At 38.0% G+C, this 22,500-nt stretch overlaps 1 protein-coding gene across 1 annotated transcript in view; it reads left to right on the top strand.

Moving 5' to 3' along the window:
• ADAMTSL3 (ADAMTS like 3) overlaps positions 1–22,500 on the top strand; it is a 186,911-nt gene that overhangs the window by 143,455 nt on the left and 20,956 nt on the right. Inside the window, exons 16-22 of the mRNA XM_074880017.1 lie at positions 6,568–6,697; positions 7,743–7,935; positions 8,605–8,784; positions 9,571–9,724; positions 14,019–15,099; positions 17,160–17,287; positions 17,631–17,759. Of these exons, the coding sequence (XP_074736118.1) occupies positions 6,568–6,697; positions 7,743–7,935; positions 8,605–8,784; positions 9,571–9,724; positions 14,019–15,099; positions 17,160–17,287; positions 17,631–17,759 (1,995 nt within the window). The remainder of the gene's footprint in view (positions 1–6,567; positions 6,698–7,742; positions 7,936–8,604; positions 8,785–9,570; positions 9,725–14,018; positions 15,100–17,159; positions 17,288–17,630; positions 17,760–22,500) is intronic.

Raw genomic sequence — 22,500 nt, 5'->3', positions numbered from 1 at the left:
GTATATCACCCTATAGGAACTCTGTGCCATATATCTGTCTGCAAGTAGTTAGGCACATTCTTTTTTGGATGTAATCGAATCTCCCTGTCGTCCTAAGTACATGTTACTAGACAAGGTTGCTGGTGTTGCTACTACATACTGTACTTTGGGACTGAACACAAGTGAGTTATGAAGTGTTAAGTGGAGGCAGTGGAATTGTGAACACACCTATATATGACAGGACTGATGACATCAGTGGGAAGTGAAGACAGTTGTACCCAATAGAAGAAATAAAAAAATGTGGAAAAAGGGAGAACAGAAACAATTGGAAGCAGAGAGCTAGTCTAGAGCTCACAGAAAGCAGCCTCCTTTGTACTATTCACCAGTTCAAACCCTGAAGACAGAAGCTGGGGGGGTGCCCCAGAATGCTATCAGCAGGATGGTGACTGATAAATGCCTCCTTTATCATTTACTACTGCTGCTTACCGACGGGGTTGATCTGTAGGAAGCACATGTGATCACAAAAGCTGATGTATCCCATTGCCTCCACTACCTTCAGTGGGCATTATGGCTGGTGAGGTAGAAGAGGCTATAGTCCAGGTACGTATGTATAAAAGTCTGATGGTAGTGACAGCTATTGTGACTGTCTCTGTTTCTTCATTTTAATGAGGGAATTGTTTTTAGAAATAAGGAAATTGTAGTCTAAAGCAGAAACAAGGCTTTCATTGGTACTAAATTTTGTAGTTCTCTTTTTTATATTTTAACTGATTTTTGTAATGTACAATCATTTCATTGCCATCTTAAATCCACTTTAATACTGCTTTTAGCCAATATCTTTGTCAGAGGTGTTCTAAAACTCCGAAGTTTTTTAATTTTGAGGACATCAGCAGACATCTAGGATGAAATAATCTCTAGTCGTTGCCTGCAATTGCACATGTTCACGTTTGCATTGCCTGCATCTTCACATGAGTTTGTCCATGCAAAAATGTTCACATAAAAACTTGCAAGTTTTGGAGTGCAAGCTGATGGTAATTTGAGGACCCTGTACTGGAGACAGTAGTTTCGTTTGCCAGCATGAAGGAACTTCAAAATGACTGATGAACAGAATCCCATTGTCAGCTTAATTTTGTTCCTGAGGGAGCTGAGTGTGAATTCTGTTGTTGACTTCTGTCCCTTTAATGAATTTGTGAGGTTGCCTGAACCCAGTTGTCCTATAGGTGTTCATAGTAATCTAACCATGTGTTTGATACGCAGTAAAAATGATCCATTTGAAGAAGTTTGAAAGAAAATATCTGTTTGCATTTTTGAGACTTCTGTGGTATCATTGGTACTATGTCTAGACATTTTTCTTATGTGATGCTCCTGGGAAATGTGGGAAGTTGTCAGGATATTTTATCAATGAACAGCTTCCGAAGTCCCAGTGCTGCTGTGCTAGTTAGGTAGCAGTGATTTTTTCCTTCTATCAGTTCTGGTCTTCTTGCTGCCTTGGCAAAGGCTTTCAAACAGACCAAAAATTACCTGTCGATAAATAGTTTTAAGGGAACCAGACATCTTTCTGTTTCCAACTTACTGCAATGTACTAACTAATGATCTCACTGTCTACTATTTTTCCATTGTGTAGTTCAAAGGAGCTGATCCATTTCTGCTAAGTTTTATGTTCAAATCTCATTTCAATTAGATGAACTCTTTCGTTACAAGAAATAAATGTCTGAGTTTGGAATATCCTAGTGTAATGTAAATTATATTAGGTACTTTTTCTCTAGTATGTATGTATCTAGCGGTGGCTATTAAAATAAATTCCTGTGGATTTCTGTATCCTCGGAACTCCCTACCCCCATGTCTTAGTGCTTGACTCTCAGAATGAGGGAAAAGTCTGCAGGGTCTGAGTAGGCTGGAAGCTTTATAGCCACTGTTTGAGCAGGGACTGAATCTCTGTTTCAGTGCTTGTCACTTGCACCTTTTTTTAAAATCCTCATACAGACTAGACTTTTAATTGGAACTCTCTGGTCCCTCTCCACAGTAGATGTAAAAATGCAGATGGAAACATTGTTTTTTGAGGTATTAGAATTACAGAGATAGAACTGTCTGCAAGGCATTATCAAACATCATCTTTACTTTCCAGTTCATCATATTCAGCAGGTTCTAGAGCATTGGTAACACGAGTCTCTGGTCATTTTGTGTGCTTTCTGCACCAAATCTGTGTGGCTTGTCACACAGCATATTGAGTGCCAAAAAACTTGCTGCTCTTCAGGACTGCTATGTTGTGTTATGTCCGTTAGCATAATTAATACCTCTTTTGTCAATCTTTCCCTGAGTGAAAATAAAAGTTGTCCAGACCAGTTTGTCATCACCTCTAACATCCATAGGAAAGTCTGTAACCATCCTGAAAGCTAGAGATCTATTTTGTTTTCAGTGCCTGTAGAAATTCCAAGCTGAAAATAAGCCAACTGTGTGCTCGGGGATCTCAGGATTTGCGCTCTTTTTCCCAGAGTGTTTTCTTTTTTTTTTTTTTTTCCGCCACTCTGAAGAACTTTGGCCCTGATGCGAGAGCCCCCAACATAAGTTTGATTTTCATAATATTGTCAGTGAGAAGTGATAGTTGTTATCAGAATAAACAGTACGCCTGAGAAGAAATCTTTTTTTTTGTAATCTGTAGTATTTCTTTAGTGTTGTCGATCATTTAACTACTCTACAATATTTTAAAGGGATGTTCTCCATTTGAAAAAAATAACTGAACATCTTCTGGGTCCCTGTTTAAAAATACCTTTAATTGCAAGAGGCAGGTTTTCATAGTTCAGTGTAATTATTGCTCTTTATATTCCACATGCTTCAAAAATTACAATTCAGGCCCCCTAATGTCATTACGTTGGCTTAAAAATAATGAGATTAATCAATAAATGCATACACACTTCCTGTTGTTTCTCTATTGTCTGTGGCTTTGGAAGTTTTAGGGTGCAGTCCAGTTGTGTTTCCAGGCTTTCATCTGGACCATAATGGCTAAAAGTTTACCATTTTATTTATAAGAAACCTGAGATCCTTAGAAAATTAATGGATTCTAGCCAGATTTAAGGGTTCTTAAGAAAAACAATGACCATTCTAGACTCGCATACAAAGTTGAGAGCTTTTGCAATAGTGTTGTCGGCAATTTGATAACTGGTTACTCCTATCACTAGTTTTGTTACCTGCAGACACTAACTGTTTACTCTTTTACAGAAGGGGTATAAATAGGATTGCCAGTTTCAATAGATTCAGAGATGCTCAAGCATATATAAGACTTGGCATTTCTTCTGAGTTATTTTCAGCTGATAGTACATATAGTGCAAGCAGTCACTAAACTGACACTATCTGATAGAAATAAATGTCTGTCCTTCCTCTTCCAGGTATAAAGAATAGATCCACCCTCTTACCATTTGCACAGCAACTTTCCACCCCCATTTTCTTTGTACTCTAAAAAAGGCAGAAACAAAAAGTTGGGATTTTTTTCAAGCATTCTGATGTTTTAACACAGCATCATGCACTGTGTATTTCACTGCATAGAAAAGCTTGTAAAAGAATGTAAATGTATGTGGTTTGAATGCTGGGCTAAAATAGAAAATATTCTATTTCACTGAATAGTAGGATAATTACTACAATAGTGCATCAGATTACTGTAAAAATACTTAATGCTCCCTGCTGCATACATAATGTTTTAGTTAAATTATCTACTATGTTTATATTATAAGCCAAGAAAGTCATACATATAAAACTTTGCTTGTTTGAATAATAGATTTTTCCGTTTTCCAGTCGACATAGAATAAGAAGTTTATCAGTGATTGAACTTCCCAAATAATGGAAAATTATAGTTTGGGGTGAGAAATATGATTAATTGTCAAGACATTTTGACATTTAAGTTCAAACAAATGGTGTATCAATTAAGTGTAATTTATTGAATAAAGTTCTTGAACTCAGAACCAAGAAACAGGAAGAGAGCGTGTGGTATGTTTTTAACAACTCTTTAATATCTGTTTTGTACTTACAGCATCAAAACAGGGTGCTATTTTTCTTTCAATAAGGCCCCTGTGGAGAAGAATCATTACTGCAGTTTGTGGCCTGTAGTTAAGTCAAATGAAAGATATACCACATATCGACATTTTCTTCTGGTAACACAATTAAAGCTAGGTAGGTCATGCTGCAAGGCAGAAGTGGTTTAATGAACTCCAGGTGGCATGTTGCAGTCAAAAACCATCACCTGGTATGACATGCCTTTTGTTCCTTTGGCTGACCACTTCAGTTTTTATAACATGGAGGTAAAAAGTTCCCATGGGATTATTGCCAGCATATATGGTCTGAAAGGAATCTCATTGCATTCCCCTCCTTTCTGTGAGATATTAAGAAGATACTACTTATCTCAAGCTGTTCCAGAGCAACATCACCTCTGAGCATGGTTTTCCCACAGGAACACAGTGGAGTCAGCGAAACTGAAGGTTGGTAGCACAGGGTAGATTTTGACCTAAAATAGAGATTATATGGATGCTTGATGCGTGCTTGATTGTTTGTCTGGTAATGTCATTCTGTCAGAACACAATTTCTAAATCTTTATTTCTCTCCTGTAGACAGTCAGATGTGCATTTCCTATGTAAGGGGACAGGGAAGCTGCTCCTGTTAAACACATGGGGATCAATTGGACAGAAAATGTTTGATTCCCTTGGTTGTTAGTCTGCAATAAAATAGTACAGTTCTAGAAAAAATGTTTATTTATTGGTTTGTCATCCTTGGGCATTTTGATGTCTGCGTTCTAGTCATGGTATCTGTTATTAAAAGTTTATTCTCAGATTGCCAGTAAAATACTTTTTATTCAGTGCATGTATTCTATGTTAATGTAATTATCAATACTTTGATATATGAGAACTGAATAGGTTGTCAATCACGTTTAAGGTCAGGTCTTCTGTTCTATAAAAATTCATCACTTTGTAGATGTAGTCAAAACATTCATATAACAAGGTCTTTCTGAACTGAAAACAAGTCCCTGAGGGGATCTAGAGGTGTACCAGAGAGCCTGAAAGAAATTGGAATCTACATTATTGTGAAAATTACTGCTGGTCTACTCCTGCTGAAGTGACTGAAATTGTTGGACTGGTTCAAGTGTCACAAAGAGGGATTGTGGCCTGTGCTGGTTGATATGCTAGACTACATCAGAATTGTTTATAGGTGGAAGGAACAGCTTTGGTTTATGAAAATAATGACAGTGCTCACAAATGTGTTGTAAAGGAGAGAAATATGGACCATTGGCATGGAGATGAAACTTTCAGTGTAGGATATTTCATCAAGCCCACTGAAATCAGAATGGCTAATGATCTACAGTGCCAAGAAACCATGGTGCACGGTTGACGCAGAAGCAGGAATAGTTGTAGTAGCCTTTGTGTAACAATAGTGGTGATGTTTTGAAGTAATGTCATGGGTGATACCGTGAAGTAGTTACTGAAGGTTTCTAGTTAAAAATATAACTCCCTTTGAAACCTTAGAAGTTGATCATAAGAGGAGAAATATAGCCTGCTGCTGAAAGCAAGTTTGTATCCTTACAAAATCACTGGAGATAAGTAAAGATAGGAAGGAAATGGATTTAAATTCTTTAAACTATGTCTCTTGAAAAGCCATTTTTACCTGGAAACAAAAAATAGGTATTCTATTATTTCAGTGCTTTATTGTTCTACAGGATTATGATCATTAGCACTGCTTATATAGAACGTCTCAGATACACGGGACCCCCCGAGTACATCACAAACCATCTTGTCTTTCATGTGCATGCAAGTGAGCTTTGAAATTGAGCAAGGCTTTCATACTAAAAAATATGATATATAAATTTGGATAATTACTTAGGTTTAAAATAAAAGTAGTTCACAAAATGTGTATTCACTAAGCTGACTTGTTTTAAAGCAAACTTAGATTATGTTTCATTTTGACTCATAGAAATTTGAGTATTCGTAATCTTTCATGCTTCAGTAATAAGATCCAGGTAGCAAGAGCTGCAGATCAGAAGGTGCCAAGAATGGTCACGAGCGAGGAAAGCTCTAGGCTGCGTCAGATTCGCCGCCTTCAGCAAAACTATCGCACCTCTTCGCCCCATGAGAAAGGTTCTGAGTTTAGTCAGCCATTCTGCTGACTATAGTTTTGCAAGTTTTCTGCATTTTTATTACATTTTTTGCCAGATCTTTAGCTCCTTAAAGTCAGGGTAAGTGAGAAGGAATCACTTTTACCCTGATTTTGGCAGTGAAACCAGTAGTTAGCTTGGGACCACTACAGAACCAGGCAGATGTAGCATCCAATGGTGGAGAGACAGAGAAGCCTATTTTCTGCTGGTTTTCAGAGAGGTAGAATGTCAAATCAAGCCTTTTAAATACCCCAGAAGTAAAATGCTAGATATAATTCACAAATATATTTTAAGCATTAAATATATAAACTATTTCTGTGTTCCTTTTGACTTGAGATGTTACTTTTAAGCCTGCTATCTAATTCAGTGTTTGAAGTTTTTTTATTATTATTCAACAGAAAGCTTTACAGAAATCTCTTCCCTTCTTCAGTGTTTCATGAGAATTTTCCTTTTTAATTCAGGAACACAAGAAGCCATTGCAATGTGTCTGCATGTAGAGACAAAACAAGCCGTCAATGAAACCCTTTGTGACAATTCCAAGAGACCACCACCAATGACTCGTATTTGCAATATGAAGCTTTGCCCTCCGAGGTACACTGTAATAATGAAATCATACTGTGGCAAAGAAAGGGTTAATAGGACTTAAATAAACATTGGCTTTCTCAGGGTTCAGATTGCAGGACTGTGGTCTTGCTTTGGGATGAAATTTCACTACTGTCTTTAACAAGGTTTTGGGATTGGGGTTTTTTTTTGGTCTTGTTCACTCCTTTTCCATTCTTCACATCTCACTAATAAAATAAGGAACATTTTCTGAAATAAATCTCTTCTGTGTAGATATTTGCCAGAGTTGGAAAAACCGCCTTAATTCTTCTAGTGGTACAAGGAAAATTGTAAGGCAATTTCACAAAAAACAGAATATTTACTTTCTATCCTTACTGAATGAAAAAAAATAATTGTGATTTAAAGTTATTTTAATTTCATGCTTCTTTAGTAGCCCCACATAGTTCTTATGGCTTCTTATGTTTATTTGGAGATCCTGGGAAAAGAACAAACCCAGTCCAAATCCAAGAAAACCTAGCTAATTTGCTCACTTGAAAGGGCCATATGTGAAATTTTGACACGCACTTGCCTTATTTACCCACTTTTGATCTCTGATGTCCCTGATCCTTTGCATATTGTTTCTACATGTTTGCAGAAACTTCCTCTTGCAAAATGTAGGGAAGAAGTTAACAGGAACAGGATGTTTTATAGAAAACATATATACATTTAAAGGAAGTTTTGTAAATGTAAGAAAGGACTATTTATATATTTACGTTTATAAATGTAAATGTCAGAAGGTTGCCAACAGGCTGTTTTTTTTATGAGGAGCATTCTGGAAGTAAATGCTGGAGTGGAAATTTTCTGGAAATGACTCTTTATTACTTCATTGTTAATAACTTCTGCATTTCCTTGTTACCTGCAAGTTTATAAATCTAGTTTATAATTTTGCATTATAGCCAAACCAAAGGGATGTTTTAGCCATCTATCAACATGCCTTCAGTTACTTTTTGCTGGGGTCTGTTTGGGTATGATTGCTCCTTCCCCAATCTGAGGCGAGTTGCTAAAACATGAGCTTTTGGCTGTGTGGTTGGAACAGGTGGCAAAGCGGTCCCTGGAGACGCTGCTCGGCTACGTGCGGGGTTGGGATACAGACGAGAGATGTGTACTGCCAGCAGCCGGGAGGATCTGCTGTTGCTGCTGAAGACTGCAAAGACAAAAAGCCTCATTCTTTACAAGCTTGTAACCAGATTGATTGTCCCCCTCTTTGGCATGTTGAGGAATGGCAACAGGTATGATGGAGTTACAGAAGTAGTTTAAATGTATTCCTCTGGCAGCATACTTTAACTTCTCTAGCTGGAATAACATGGAAGGTAGCTCCTAAACTTTGGCATGTAAGTGTTTCTACTGATTTCATTAGAACAAACTAAATCAGGGTCAAAAATACTACTTTTGACAGCTATACCAATGGATAGTCACAGGATGAGGTGGAAAGTCCTTTTTAAGATTTCAGAAGGCTGGACACCAGTTACTCTAGACATCACCTCTCTTACTAAGCTCAGCAAATGCAGTAACTTGCTTTTGGAGACATTGCTTCATTTTTTTTTGTCTCAAGGACAAAGTTTCCTAAACTCCCACCAGATACATTAACTGATGTGAGACGTAGGCAGACCTATGTGTAAGATGGATGTTTTTCTTTAAGATTTCTACTACTTAATTGCATTCAGGTGGTGTGACTTTTTAACTTAGGAGTTAGGTTCTCATCATCTCTAATATATTAGCTGAACATTTTAACAGAAGAATTTTCTCTATGCTGCTTGCTTTTTAATTAAAAGTAGATGTCATTTTTCAAGAGAGCGTAATTGGAGGGGAGAAGCTTATACAGTGTTTGTGTCAAATAAGTGTGATGAGTGAGCACAGATGTCCACGCAGGTGTACATGCTATGTTCTCTTCTCCTTAGTGTTCACGTACTTGTGGAGGAGGGATTCAGACCCGCAAAGTGTACTGTAAGCAGCTGTTGACAGATGGAAGTTTCCTGAAACACTCTGATGACACCTGCCGGGAACCTAAATTGGCAACTAGTAAACCATGTGCAAAAGTTGATTGTCCTCCTCAGCTAGTCGTAGGAGAATGGTCCAAGGTAAGCAGCCCCCAACAGGGGTGAACCAAAACCTTCAGTTGCAACATGAGCTCTAAAGATTTCTGCTTGGGTGAGTAAGATGTTTGGAGTAATAAATTCACAGGGTAGCTGAAGGTTTCTCAAGGCATGTACCTGGAGTAAACTGGGCATACAGTTGCAGTTAATACCTGCCTACAGCCAGAATGATCACATCCCCCTCCTGAGCTATGTTTGAGTTGCTGAAGGACAGTCTGTAATGCATTGCAGGCATCCTACCAGACATGTTTAGCTATTGGTTATTTCATAGTACAGCTTCCAAAAAGCGAATCTTTACATTATTCTGGAATATGTCCTCCTCCTTTCCCATTTAATGCAAGCTTGCCTACCACTCCCTGTTCAAAAAAGATTTATAAAAGTGAATTTAGAAGCTGCAATTAAAGGTTCATTCAATACAAATTAGGAGACAGGGTTGAGAGACTTGACACAGACTGTTTGGAATATGCCGAATTCTTTCTCTTAGATACTAGATCTCATTGCTCTGTTCTGCCCATGGTTGGACATAAAGAGATACTGTCATGTTATTTTAATTGTTCCTGAGTTGCTTGCTGGAACAAATTATCTATCTTATATTCTTATTGCCTGGAAAAGTGAAGAGACTTTAATGTCTGTATAACACAAAGATGCATCTGAACTAGAGCGTATTCACTCTTGCTCAGAAGAAAAAAGAACTGAAAGCAAACTAGTTTAAAATTAGCATGTGTGGTGTGAGACACTAAGTTTAGTTTGACTGCATCCTTCCTTTCACAGTGCTCAGTAAGCTGCGGTGTTGGAATCCAGAGAAGGAAACTTGCCTGCCAAAACCTAACAGCGAAAGGCCAATATGTCACATTAAATGGATCAATGTGTAGTGGTCTGTCTCCTTCACTGCTTGTAAGGTCTTGTCAGATGAATGCCTGTAACAGTAAGTATGTTACTTTATGTAGTTTCTTGCTAATTTGGAATGATGTATTTATAAAGAAAAGTCTGTATATGGGTTAATTCACTCATCTCCCTGTACTTTCTCAACATCACTATCTGGCATAAACTGAGTGTCATAATTACTAGACCAGTAATAACAGGATTGTTTTAAATTTTTTTTCTGCCAGTCAGAAATAAAGGTTATGATCTAATGAAGAAGTTTTTGAATACACTTTAATGGTACGTACCTCTCACCCTCATACTTACCTACGTTTGATCTGCTTTTTCCTTTAGACTTTATGCTATCCCAACTGAAGGAAAAAAAAAAAATCCGTAAATTGAGTATAAATTACAAAGGACATTAGAAAAGATAAGAATCCAGTTCTGGCTTCTCTTTTCACTGTACATTTGCATTACGCTGGACATTGCACTCAGTGTGGTGGAATTCAAAACCTGAAATTCTGTGCCAGTGGTAACTTCAGGTATAATTTGTATCTTGTAGAAATGAGAATCCCAGTCTCATGAGCTTTGCAGGAAGTGATGACAGTACAGACACTCTTCAAAAAATCCAGTATTTTATTACTGTCTCTATAAAAATCTCTTCAGAAGAAGCTGTCTATAGGAATTGTACAATTTGGGCACAATCGGGTTATGATACTGATGGTAGTTGCACTAATTGCATATGTACAACACTGATGGAAATACCTTACTGGTATAGAGGAAGTTCAATTTGGAGCAGGCAGTTCTAAATGCAGGTTCCTTAAGTCTGAACCTGTGCTCTCCTTCCTTTATAAAGGAGGGTATTCGTTTGTAGGTTTGGGGAGCAGGGCACTGAAAAGAAAGGAAAAAAGGAGAGTTTTTAGTTTTGAGGTGGGAAAAAAACAAAAGGCTTTATGAATGGCCTGGTTTTGATCACAGAGATTGATGTGATTTAACCCAATTCATAGTGCTGTCAAGAAATGGCTACTTTATACATTTTGAAGCTTTGCTTTAAAAATTATTCACAAAACAAAATAAGAAATAGAATAATTACTGATTCATACATAATATGAAACTTATTTTCCTGGCCTGCATTTCAGATTAACATGCCAAAATCCTGAGGTTCAAAACTCCACTTAAATAAAGCCCTGTGGACTTTCAGGAATGTCCTTGGCATAAGGTTTAATAAAATATTTTGAGCTGCATATCTATCTGAATTTAATTAATTGTGGATAGTTGAATGGCAGTGTAGCTGGTTTGCAAATTGCTTAGCACAGACTGATATTAAAGTTACATTGTCAGCTTCCACCACAGTGCCAGGAAAGCAGGACAGTGGACTGCAGAGGGAATGCAATGTACTGAATGGGTGCAGATCAAAGTCATAAAAGAGAATCACTGTCCTCTCCCTTCATCTCCACAGCTGTTTGGAACAGGGGAGCCCTTGCAGCTCGGATCTGCCTGGCAATGCCCCGGCTATGCAACAGGAGGGCAGGGTAAGGCCCTACCCATGGTTCCAGTCTGGGTTTTGCAGAAGGAGCCAGGGCAGTGGCAGCAGCAGGCTTTGGATTCACAGGAACATGCAGGAGGCATCTCCTGCCGCAGCCATGGGTTCAGGCTGCCTTGAAGGGGGAGTGAATAGAAGGCAGGAACGTAGCGTGGCTGTAGGACAGGCAGATGGCAGGCTATAAAGAGTGAAGTGGGCTCAGTGAAGAGTAGTGTAGTGCATGGCATGTCTGCTGTTAGGGGTTCTTGCCTTTGAGAGCAGTGTTTCTGAATGCGCCTCCTCAAGATTATACTTCTGTGGCTCAGATGAGCTCCATTTTTTTACTCTCATGACAGTGCTGAGGCTTTTTAGACAATCTTTTACTCTGGGACTAGTAATTGTAGCTGTTTTCTACTTAATAAGCCCTATTAAGTCAGAAACATTCCTGACTGTGGGCTCTGAGAAATAGGAAATAACGCCAGTCTAGCCCTGAGGTCACCAGGACCTGAGGCCCAGCTAAAGCTGTAGAGGACCGTTAGAGGTCATAGACACAGATGGATTTGTATCAGGTGATAATGAGGTCCAATGGCTCCAATACGATCTAATCCTTAAGCAAGATTTACCTTCTAGAAAAAATACCATTCCCAAACAGTCTGTTACCTCAGCAGCTGCAAGTTTGGATGATACTAAGGGTCTACAAAACACATGCTTATGTGGCCTCATATATTCATATGACCTTATATATTTATATGGCCTGCCATCCACAAGGCTGAACTTTGTTTCACTCCTAGCCTCGCTCACCAGTCACCAGTAAAAATATACACACCCTTTAGTGTTGAACTGCTAATGAGAGCTAGTGGTCTTTCTTTTTTAAAAAAATGAAATGGATGAGACTTGTTAACATATTTATAAGTATGCACTGGGTTTAATTCCATGTTGGAATTACTAGTGTAAACAGACCACAGCCTGAAGTATTTTAATTTGTGTGTTTAAAGTTACACTTACTGTGTCTGTAAGTTGGATTTTGGAAATGGAAGATTTAATACTGGAACACTTCCCTAAAAATAAATATTTTGGGCCCAATAACTTATTAAAAACAGGACGCTACTTTAATAATTTTAGTAAACTGAGTGCCTAAAGCAATTTATTTGTTGTACCATGTGAAATGGTTGAGGGAACCATGTATCTGGATAATGAATACAGATTTAAAAGCTGTGTAATTATGAAACCATGATATCCCCACAGGTCTGAACTCATTACCCAAAGCATTGAAAATAACCATTTTGTTTTATAAGCATAAGAATGCACTCTAGGGTGTAGTTCGTACAGTGTACACACTTATTGAATGCTTGAAGCATTTAGCTTTTCACCTATTTCTTCACAGCGTATTTGAAGCATATGTATATAAGGAGCATGCAGTTTTTCAAGTATCATTTGTGTGCCATCAGTGTAGTTGTCATTTTATTTATGTACCTACCAAGTGGAAGAGTAGTGATGATTTCAGGTTCAGGTACGCTGAGAAGCATTTTGATTTGTGTGTCCATTTCCTGGCTCATCAACTCATTCTGCAGGCTCTGAGTTTTTTCTCTGTCACATACCAAAAGGCTGGGTCACCAAACACAATTGGATTGTTTTCTAGCACCAATGCAGAGTGTTTCCGACTCTTCCCAGCTGGCCAATTTCATCTTGCATGGAACGAATTCAGGGGGCGCGTGGCCTTGCTCCACACCTCCTACAGTGCTTTGTTTCTCACCTACCTAGGTTTTGCTTAGTAAGATTAGTTCTCCTGATCAAAGTGGGGCACAGTGGTTGCCAGCAGTGAGTCAACACAGTGGTATTTGAAGCATTGCGGTCATTCTGGTGGTGTCTCCAGTGTGCCTATCCAGCCAGGGCTGGGAAAGCCTGCCTGTGGTGGTATTCATTCAGGCAGCTCCCTAGAAACCTTTCAGCATCCGAGTGCCTGCAGCAGAACACAGGAGGAGCTTCATAATACCCAGTGTCTCCATACCCAGTCTGCATGAACTTTATGCTGTTATTGTCTACTTTCATCAATTCATCTGATTACTATATTCAACCTCTCACAATTTTGACTTATTTCTCTCTTTCCTCCCTTCCCTCCCTACTTTCTTGGCACAACAGAGTGAGCAACTCATCTTTCAACCTAAAGAAATTACCCTCAGCCAATGATTACAGGGTGGCTTTGCGTGTTGCGTGTACTGTGTCTTCATTGACTGTTTCTTTCACCTCCTGTGTTGCTATCAACTTGGCTTGACTCAATCAGACAACCAGCATGGCCAGACAGCAATTTAAATAACAGTCAAGGGGGAGCCTTACTTTGTGGATAGGCTTTGTTTTATTTAGGTCATTCTGCACCCGACAGTGCTCAAATGTGGGGAAAGTGATAATGTGTTCAAATTTTTTTGATTCACTTTTTCCATTCCTGTCATGCCTGGCCTTTCTGAGGCAGCATTTGGAAAAACAATCATAATAGGATTGCATGTATGGTATAAATTAATATATTATATAATACATGTATATATGCATTTATGTACGTATGCACCACCTATGTCCTTCATAAAGGTATACGTTGCCTGTATCTTTTTATTGTTAGGAGATTTGGGGAAGAAGCAATGGAATTCTTGGCTGGAGCAGGGGAATGTTATGGTTTCATGTTGTTCATATTTTTGCATTTTTGTGACTCAGATAAAAGCTCAGCATGTTGCAATCTGACTTGAACAAAGTCAGGAAAAGCTCTGTCAAGCATTCTGTGAAAAGCACATTTTGTAAGCATGAGTGCCAATGATTAGATACTTTTCAACACTTTGTTTTCTTTCAGAGATTAAACCAAAGCTTCCAGAAAAGTATTCTGCTCATGGACCTCAGATTGTCAGCATTCACCGAGTCTATATTCAAACGAGACAAGAGAAGCGCATTAATTTTACCATAGGAAGCCGAGCCTACTTACTTCCAAAAACATCTGTTGTAATTAAGTGCCCTGTACGAAGGTTCCAGAAATCACTTATCCGGTGGGAGAAAGATGGACAACACTTACAAAACTCTAAAAGACTTGGCATCACTAAGTCGGGCTCACTGAAAATACATAGTCTTGAAGCTACTGATATTGGTGTGTACCGGTGTATTGCAGGCTCTGTGCATGAAACATTTGTACTCAAGCTCATTGGTACTGACAACAGATTGATAGAACCACCAAATCTTAGAAAACATGCCAGTGAGACCAGTAACACAGATCACAATGAGGCTAACAGCTTTGGGGCCAAATGGCATAAAATGAGCAAAATGTGGCAAATGTGGAGTAAGAAGAATGAGCTCTATCTGGGTGACAGGCAAGTAAATGATCAGCCATTTTTGCGAAATCTTGAAGCCTTTGGGAGTAATTCAGCAGAAGACTTCAGCTCTCGTGAATTCAAGAATAAACGACTGGAGGCAGCAGTTCTCCAAGGTGCCTACAGCATGGACACTGTGCAGTTTGAAGAACTGATAACGAACATGAGCCAGCTCATTGAAACTGGAGAAGTCAGTGATGACTTGGCATCCCAGGTCATTTATCAATTAGTCGCTGAATTGTCTAGACCTCCACAACCAACTACTGAAAAATGGAAGGGGGCCCAGGATGAGAAACTTGCCTCAAAACTCGCAGGCAAATCACCAAATGAATCTGAACGTTTCAGCACAAAAACTGTTGATAAGTTAATGTTTGACCAGAAGGTTCCAGTTATTATGAGGCAAAAGGAAATTCCTCGAGTTTCCTTCAACAAAACGGTAACTGTACGAATTGGAAATACAGTTTTTCTGACCAAGAATACTCATGCTGTCAACCTGCTGTGTGAAACAGCTGGTATTAGTGAAGTGAAATATACTTGGACAAAAGATGGCGAGACATTAAAAGCCTCTGAGAAGTAAGTAAATACCTTCTTTATTTTTGAATGACTTTATGTCACTATCAACTGTAAAATTCCACCGTGCTGTGCAATATTAAAACATACTGTTGTAAAAATGAGATAAGCATGAATACTGTGCCTTCCATCTTTTTATTTAAGTATTTTTTTTCTTTCAAGTGTCTGTCACATTGTTTGGCTTTACAAACATCCAAGTGTATGTCCATTTCCATAATATTATGGGACGATTGACTTTTTTTACTAGGCGAAGCGTTTTTGATGTCCTAACTGTATTTTGTGATCTGCCTTAATCATTTCAGCTGCAGCAGAAAATGAACAGATTTATACTCAAATTAAGAAGTCCATTGGATTTGTTTGGATTTCAAATACAGTGGGAACACATTAAAAACTTCTGCCATGGTATAGATTAAAAGAAGGCTTCGTTCTTACCTATTTTAAGGATGGAAAATATCACTGGTACCCTCACCATCCTTCCACACCGTAATTCTTTAGGTATAACTGTAGCTGCATAACTTCAGTTTAAAAAGAAAGAATGAGCTGTTACAGATTTTTTAAAATACATTAGAATTTGCAAATATTTCTGTTGAGGACAGTTGAATACAAAATAATAAAGGACCTGTATTACCATCAGATTTGGGAATTATACTTGAAGAACAAGTACAGCAAGTGTGTGTTATATTCAGATATTTGCTCAAGACTGAGCAAATACTTCAATGCTGATAAATTAGAAGCTCACCTGATAATGTTAACATTAACCTCATGTGTGAGCCTCTTGGAATTATAGCTAGCTCTTGAGTAATGAAAAAAACGATTCTGAAATGATAAAGGCGCTTTCGGATATTTCTCAGCATACTTAACTGATTAACTGCACTGCCAAGAAAAATATACTTCTGCAGGGCTATCAATTAAAGCAAAGACATCAAAACTAAGCCATTTTTAAAAGTGCAAATGTTTTTGGAACCATGTAGCTCCCACCAGTTATGTTTATTTTGTGAAATACGCATAATTTCCCATTAATTTGTTGCAAGTGATACTTTCAGCTTTTGGACATGATGGTGTTTTGTTTATTCATGAGTATCTGATTACTAATGTCTACTTTCATAAATTGCCTTAATTTTAGCCCAGACTGATATTCTTGCACTTAAGGGATACATTGGCAAAGTAGGTTTCTTCCCTATTTTTTTCACAGTAAGGTTTCCTATACACAAATCCATATGTATGTGTACTCAAAAGCCAGTGATGTTAATAGCATTACATCTGAAAAAGAATGTGAGGAGGTAAATGGTCTGTTTATCTCTCGTGTTCGTAAAAGAAGGCCATACTGGAGACATGCATGATGTGGCTTGTTTTTGTGTATCTCCTACTTTTGTAAGTGTGCTCAGTGTGGGAGAATGCCAGAGCTACAGGTTTTTTTTGGATGTGATGAGTGTGTGGCAGAACTTATATAACTTACCGCTGAGAAAGGTAAAAAGGCGGGAAAGTCCAGGCCACTATTTTCAGCCTCTTCCCCAGCCTGTGATGCTCTCTCTCTCATATCTTGCACCTCAGAAGGCAGGAAAAGTATTCAAGTCACCTGTGAGTTTTTGGTGGAAGACTTAAGCTTTAATGATGATAATATATAAAAAAAAACCCCACTACAGTAATTTGGAGGTCAGATTAGAACATGCATTTGTTAATTCCCCAATCCTGCTGAAAACCAAGCTTGCTCTGCAGAGATGGATTTCTTGCCAAGCCTAATACTTTTAATTCTGGTAGTCTGATTTATTCATGCTGTTGTTCCTGAGGGATTCTGGTTTGTAGTAGCAAACTCGCTGTCCTCCAAAGGGCTGCAACAAGGACACAGCTTTGTAGAAAAAGGATATCTGAAGAATCTTCCATGCAAGTATCCTTAGCAGTCCCCTTTGTCACCAAAGAGGAGGCAGAACTGCTACTGCATGTGCTGGTCTAGAATGGTAAACTCCTAAAAAGAGTTTTGCTGCTGTATCTGTAACTCTTGCAAGAAGATTCAGCTGTGTTTGTCCCAGGGTAGTAACCCTTGTCTTTCCTTGAATATTCTACAGGGTGATCCTGGACACCATTGGAAAAGTGCGGATTCAGAATCCTACTCAAAAGGAACTTGGTACATATGGATGCCTGGTTGTTAATGACTTTGGTTTTGATATGGAAACGTCATTGCTATTGCGTGCAGGTAAGACTGAAACATCCAAACATCCACAGAATTGGACATGTATTTTTTTAAATTTTTTTTTTTTTTTACACTTAAGTACCCATCCCCCCTTCCCTGTGAAATAGTTTCTTTTGTTAGTGATCCATGAAACTCTGCCCGATTTAATAGGTAGCAGTAAGATGGTCTTGTTGCTCTAAAACCACAGCAGGTGTGAACTCAGTCTGCTTGTATCTATCCCACCTGTGTTTTCTGGCTACTGTTTTGCAAGCTGAATTCTGTTCCAAACATGATGAATTTAAATTCAGGATCTATACTTAAAAGTCAAATAAAGCTTCTAAAACTGATTATCTCTTTAATTTCAAAGAGGTTCCTGTCATCTTGTCCTCTGTGTTCAATGTTACAAATCTGGAAGCCAGCAGTCTCTCAGCAGTTGTTGGAGGTACAATCATGGCAAGAATTGGAGCAAATATTATGGTTGAATGTCCAGTGAAAGGTAAGTAAGAACTGAAGTTCCTTGTAATGATGGATTCTGAAGTTTACCTTACATCTTGAAAGAAATTACCAGTGAAGGCAGAAAATCATTGATCATTAGTCATTTTATATTAGGCATGTCACCCACACCAGTCCTATTTCTTTTCTGTCTGTCAGTTTAATTTACACACACGTGTACATGTTCAAACAGACTTTCCTTTAAAAGTACTTTTCTTTCCACGAAGTGGTCTGAGGCTCCACTACAGAGCTCAAAGCCCACCAGAGTGAATGACAATCTTGCTGCAATAGCAAGCGTGGCCAGCTGACTTGCTCATCAGAGAATTTTCCTTATCCCTATTTGAGATGCACATATGTCTAGACTATTGTTAAAACCGAAAATGAAATCTCCAGCCACAGCTTAATAGAACTTTAAACCTGACAGTGAAGTAAACTTACCTTTTAGAGCCATCAGTCTGCAGCTGCAGTAGGAAAACAAAGAAAAGTGCCGAGCCATGAGAGCATATAGATATTTTCTAGCTCAACATCAGTGGAGCAGCATTAATGTTAATCCGAAGCTACGTGCATTAAGTAGTTCACTGCTTCATTTTATTTTCTAGTCCTTTGTTGGAAAGGTAGATTTTTTTTTTTTAATCTCATCATTACTATCTGTTAAGTTTAAATTGTAAGATTTAACTCACAGTGGCAATATTCTGTCAAATATTTAATAAGCTGAGGTCAGCCTTTTGTGCCTTGTTGAAGAAGATGTCTGAAACTGCCAATAACAACGAACATTGCAGCTGAGTGCAAAGAGAGACAGAGAAGTCAGTGTGCTGTTCGCATTCGTATTGCGGGGGAATTGCATATCAGAAGGCGTGCTGATACTGAACCAGAGTAGTGATAGAAATATATATATATGCAAATAGTTCTGCGTACAATAGTGGCGCCAGGCTGACATGTATTAGGACATGTGGCTCTGCTATTCACTGTTGTACCACGGCTAATTCTTTGATGAAGTAATGTTTTCCAACTATAGTTTGGCAACTCTATGTATAACTGACCTACATCTCAAATTCAGCAGAGAGTTAATGTCACACTGTTAATATTAATATTGTTGGGATGGGTAAGCAGTTAGCAATTTAAATATAAATTAATATTTTCACATGGGACTGTAGATTTCCAAATGCTTTAGAATTGTCTGTATCTGTGGGCCAAACTTTAGTTATGCTAAGACACCAGTGTTGACCTAAAAAATGATTTATCTAATTGCTTTATTTCCTGTCATTGCCAAGGAAGTAAGTATTACTGTTTGTGAATAAAATAGAGCTTGCATGTCTTAAAATGTCACTAAGCCTAGAAGCAGAAAAACTTAATGCAATGATGTAAGCAGAGTTTTTCTGATCTCCTTTCTTTAATGAAAAGTAATAAACCAGTGACTTTACAAGATTGAACTTCACAGCACTTTATGCTAATGTTTGTCTAATAGATGGGACCCAAAAATATGTCCATTTGCAGTGTAGTAGGATGAGAACTTTGTTGCGAATGTTGATAAAACATCGTGTGAATTATCAGGCAAGCAAGAGTTTGAATCAGAAAAAGTACTAATATTTCTGTGCACTCTAAAAGTTCTGTTCCTACCAACAGGCAATGTGAGTCTGTAAGAGTCCTTTTCTCCTCACCAGACATGTTGATTTACAGTGATAATCTCTTGCCTTCTTGGAGTAATAGCGCGCTGCAAATCCTTACAATTAATATTGAGAGTAAAAATACCATTGGACAGTGATTGCATGTGACTGTCTATCAGCTGAGGATCTCTAGAATGAACTGTAATTATGAGAGCCCTTCTTTTAGTGTCAGGGAGATGTTGGCTAGATCTGGAGCACCTTTTCCTCACAGCCCTTCCTCATGAGTGCTCAGAATAAATGCTCAGAAAGAAGGATGCATTTTCTTTGTGGATGACAACTTCTCTGCCTGTCCTGAGCAAAGTATTAACTAGATAAGACTTTGTTTATTCTTCTCATTCTGCTACATACTTATTCAGGATCCTTCTACGCAGACGTTACACATGCAGATTTCTCGGTGGTGTCAAGCAGATACATCTGATCTATTGGGCTCTTGCTAGCCCACAAAATAGTTCTTCAGAATAAGAACCATCTAATGAATAAGGTGTCTGTGTGTGTGTGTGAAGAATATTAGTGCCATGCCTCTAGCAGAATTCTTAAATTACTTTTAAATTTCTTGGCTGCAATGACCTCTGCGTTTTTCTTCTGTAGGCTGAATAACCTATAATACATTTTTATAGCTGTTCAAACTATAGTTTTCTCTGTGAAAACATCTACATATTGAGTTCTATATTTTCTGTATAGCGGTGTAAGTTCTATTTAGGGATTTTTTTTCTGAAACTTATAAAAATTCTGCACATATGCAAAATGTTAAATTAATGGTTCATTTAGGAGAGAATGTCATGCCATAGAGCTGAACTTCAGCTGGAAGTAGGAGCAGCCTACCCAACAATCTGACAAAGACAGTTGTGAAAGGTAGAGAGGAGGTGATGTTGTAGGAAAAGATATACTTCCCAACTTCCTCTACTGGCTGTACAATGCACCCTTTAATCATTCAAGGCCTGAAGAGAACTAAGTATATTCCACTTAAGGGGCTCTGGGTTCATTAGGTCAAGTTATACAGGACAGCTCCTGTTTGATGGTTATAAGGGGAAGGATGTGAAGTTTAATACTACATGTAGTGTTAGCCAGCTGACTACAGGTTTTTTTCTTTTTTCCTTGTTACTGATTTGTTTCTTTTTGTCCTTCTGCAAGTCTTTCTTGCACACTCCAAAAATCACATTTAGATTGAAAAAAACTTTGACATGCTAAAGAGCAGCGTATCCTAATAAGTAGAAGAACATCAAAGAATAGATTAAGAAAAGTTAGCCAAGCTGCTGAAGCTGATAGTATCAATTTCTCTTTTTAATTTATAACAAAACTATTTTTCCACTAATTATAATAAAGTCACTTTTATAGCTCCCACACGAGCATATGCTAGAAGATATTCATAACATTCTGGATAGATTCGTATTCCATTATTACAGCCAAGAGCTTTTCAATCAACACACATGGTATAAATATCAATACTGATTGCTCCAAATTGCTCTTGGATAACATTTATTGTATTTGCAAAAAAGATCGTCTTGTGATTATTACTAAAATAAACTAAAACTGTCAGACTCTATTTATTGTGAAACCTTGAAAGTTCTAAGTTGAAGTAAAATAGGGGGAAAAAATGAAAATATGTATAAAATATGCATTGTCTGCCACCTGCTGGTGAGAGGGTAGAAGGAAAATTTATTGATTTGAGATTGTTTATACTATATACATTATATTGCATCTCTGAAATATCTTGGCACAGAGGCTTTTAAAAGTAGAAACTCCATCTTCATCCAAATTCTGAATTCCTATGAATAAATTTTGGCTCTCTAGGAATAACATATTGATAAAACAACAGTGAGAAATACACACCCTGTTGAATCAGGGTCATCTTTTTGCACATACGTTTCACAAAGATGGACCAGCTACTTACTCTCAGTATTGGAACTTGAAACAGGTCCAGAGAAATCAAGAATTTGATTTTCCATCTGTTCCTTCATTTACCCACACTATGCCAAATGAAACTTTGATGCTGTTCTTTGTCTTCTATGCTTAACCCTTCAGAAGACATCTCAGCGAAGAAAAATAGCAATTTAATATATAGTATTTTGGCTCTTCATTTATTTTAGGTTTTTATGTGTGTTCTTCTAAAAGATATTAATAATGGATTTCAAAGGCTTAAAGGGGTAAGTACAGATTCATTTTATGAGGAAGGAATGACAATATAATTAGTATAATAAAAGGAAGATCTTCTGCTCTTATACTTCTTTTTACTATATTTGCATTAGAGTTTTTGTTTGGATCAGGCATAAGCAGGAAGGACTGAAAGATGTACTTCAGAAGCTTAATTGTGCTTTGCTTTGTGTCTTGCAGCAGTCTGGGACCTTGAAAACTTGATTCCCTTTGGATATACTAGACTGAAAGGTGTGCCTGGGCACTATACCTATTACCTTCCAAATACTAATGGGCAGTGAATCCAAGAGTCCAGGCAAGATTCACCAAGTAGTCCAAAACAACCCTCATCCAAACACACATTGGGTGTGTTTTGAGACCTTGGTACCAACTACGTCTCTTTAAAAGCACATTCCTGATGCCCTCTGCTACTTGCTAGTGTAGATATAGCCTACAGAGTTCATGAGGGAAAAAACCATAAATTGGAACAGTTTACTGCATTGATTTTTATGGTGTGTTTCTCCCTTTCTCTCCCAGCTTTCCTTATTGGAGCAGGGGTTTCCATCAAATTCCTAATTCAGGAAGGGTTAAGATGAGTTGTGTTAGAGGAAGGTAAGATTTCAAAAATCTTCTTGGAATGCTCAGCAAGCATGTGGGTATTCCCTTGATACATCCTACTTCAGTTTGCAAAAAGCTGTGGAGAAGTTCCCTAGGCAAAGTGTACAAATTTTTACAGGGTAAAAGAAGAGGTTGGCTTGTTAATTAGTACCTGATTAAATGATCAGAAGCAACAAGTGGTCAAATTTTACAGTGGAGAGAGATTACCAGTAGGGTGTCACAAGACTCTGTTCTGGGATTTGTGATGTTCAACATTTTTATGAAAGTTCTGAAAAAGAAAGTGGACAGTTAGTTGACTAAAGCTTGAAGAATCAATTAAAAAAGGCTAAGCAC

The sequence above is a fragment of the Strix uralensis genome, chromosome 11 (assembly GCF_047716275.1).
Source record: "Strix uralensis isolate ZFMK-TIS-50842 chromosome 11, bStrUra1, whole genome shotgun sequence".
Taxonomy (NCBI): Eukaryota; Metazoa; Chordata; class Aves; order Strigiformes; family Strigidae; genus Strix; species Strix uralensis.
The sequence above is the reverse complement of the archived record's forward strand: the minus strand, read 5'-3'. Positions and strand labels throughout refer to the sequence as shown.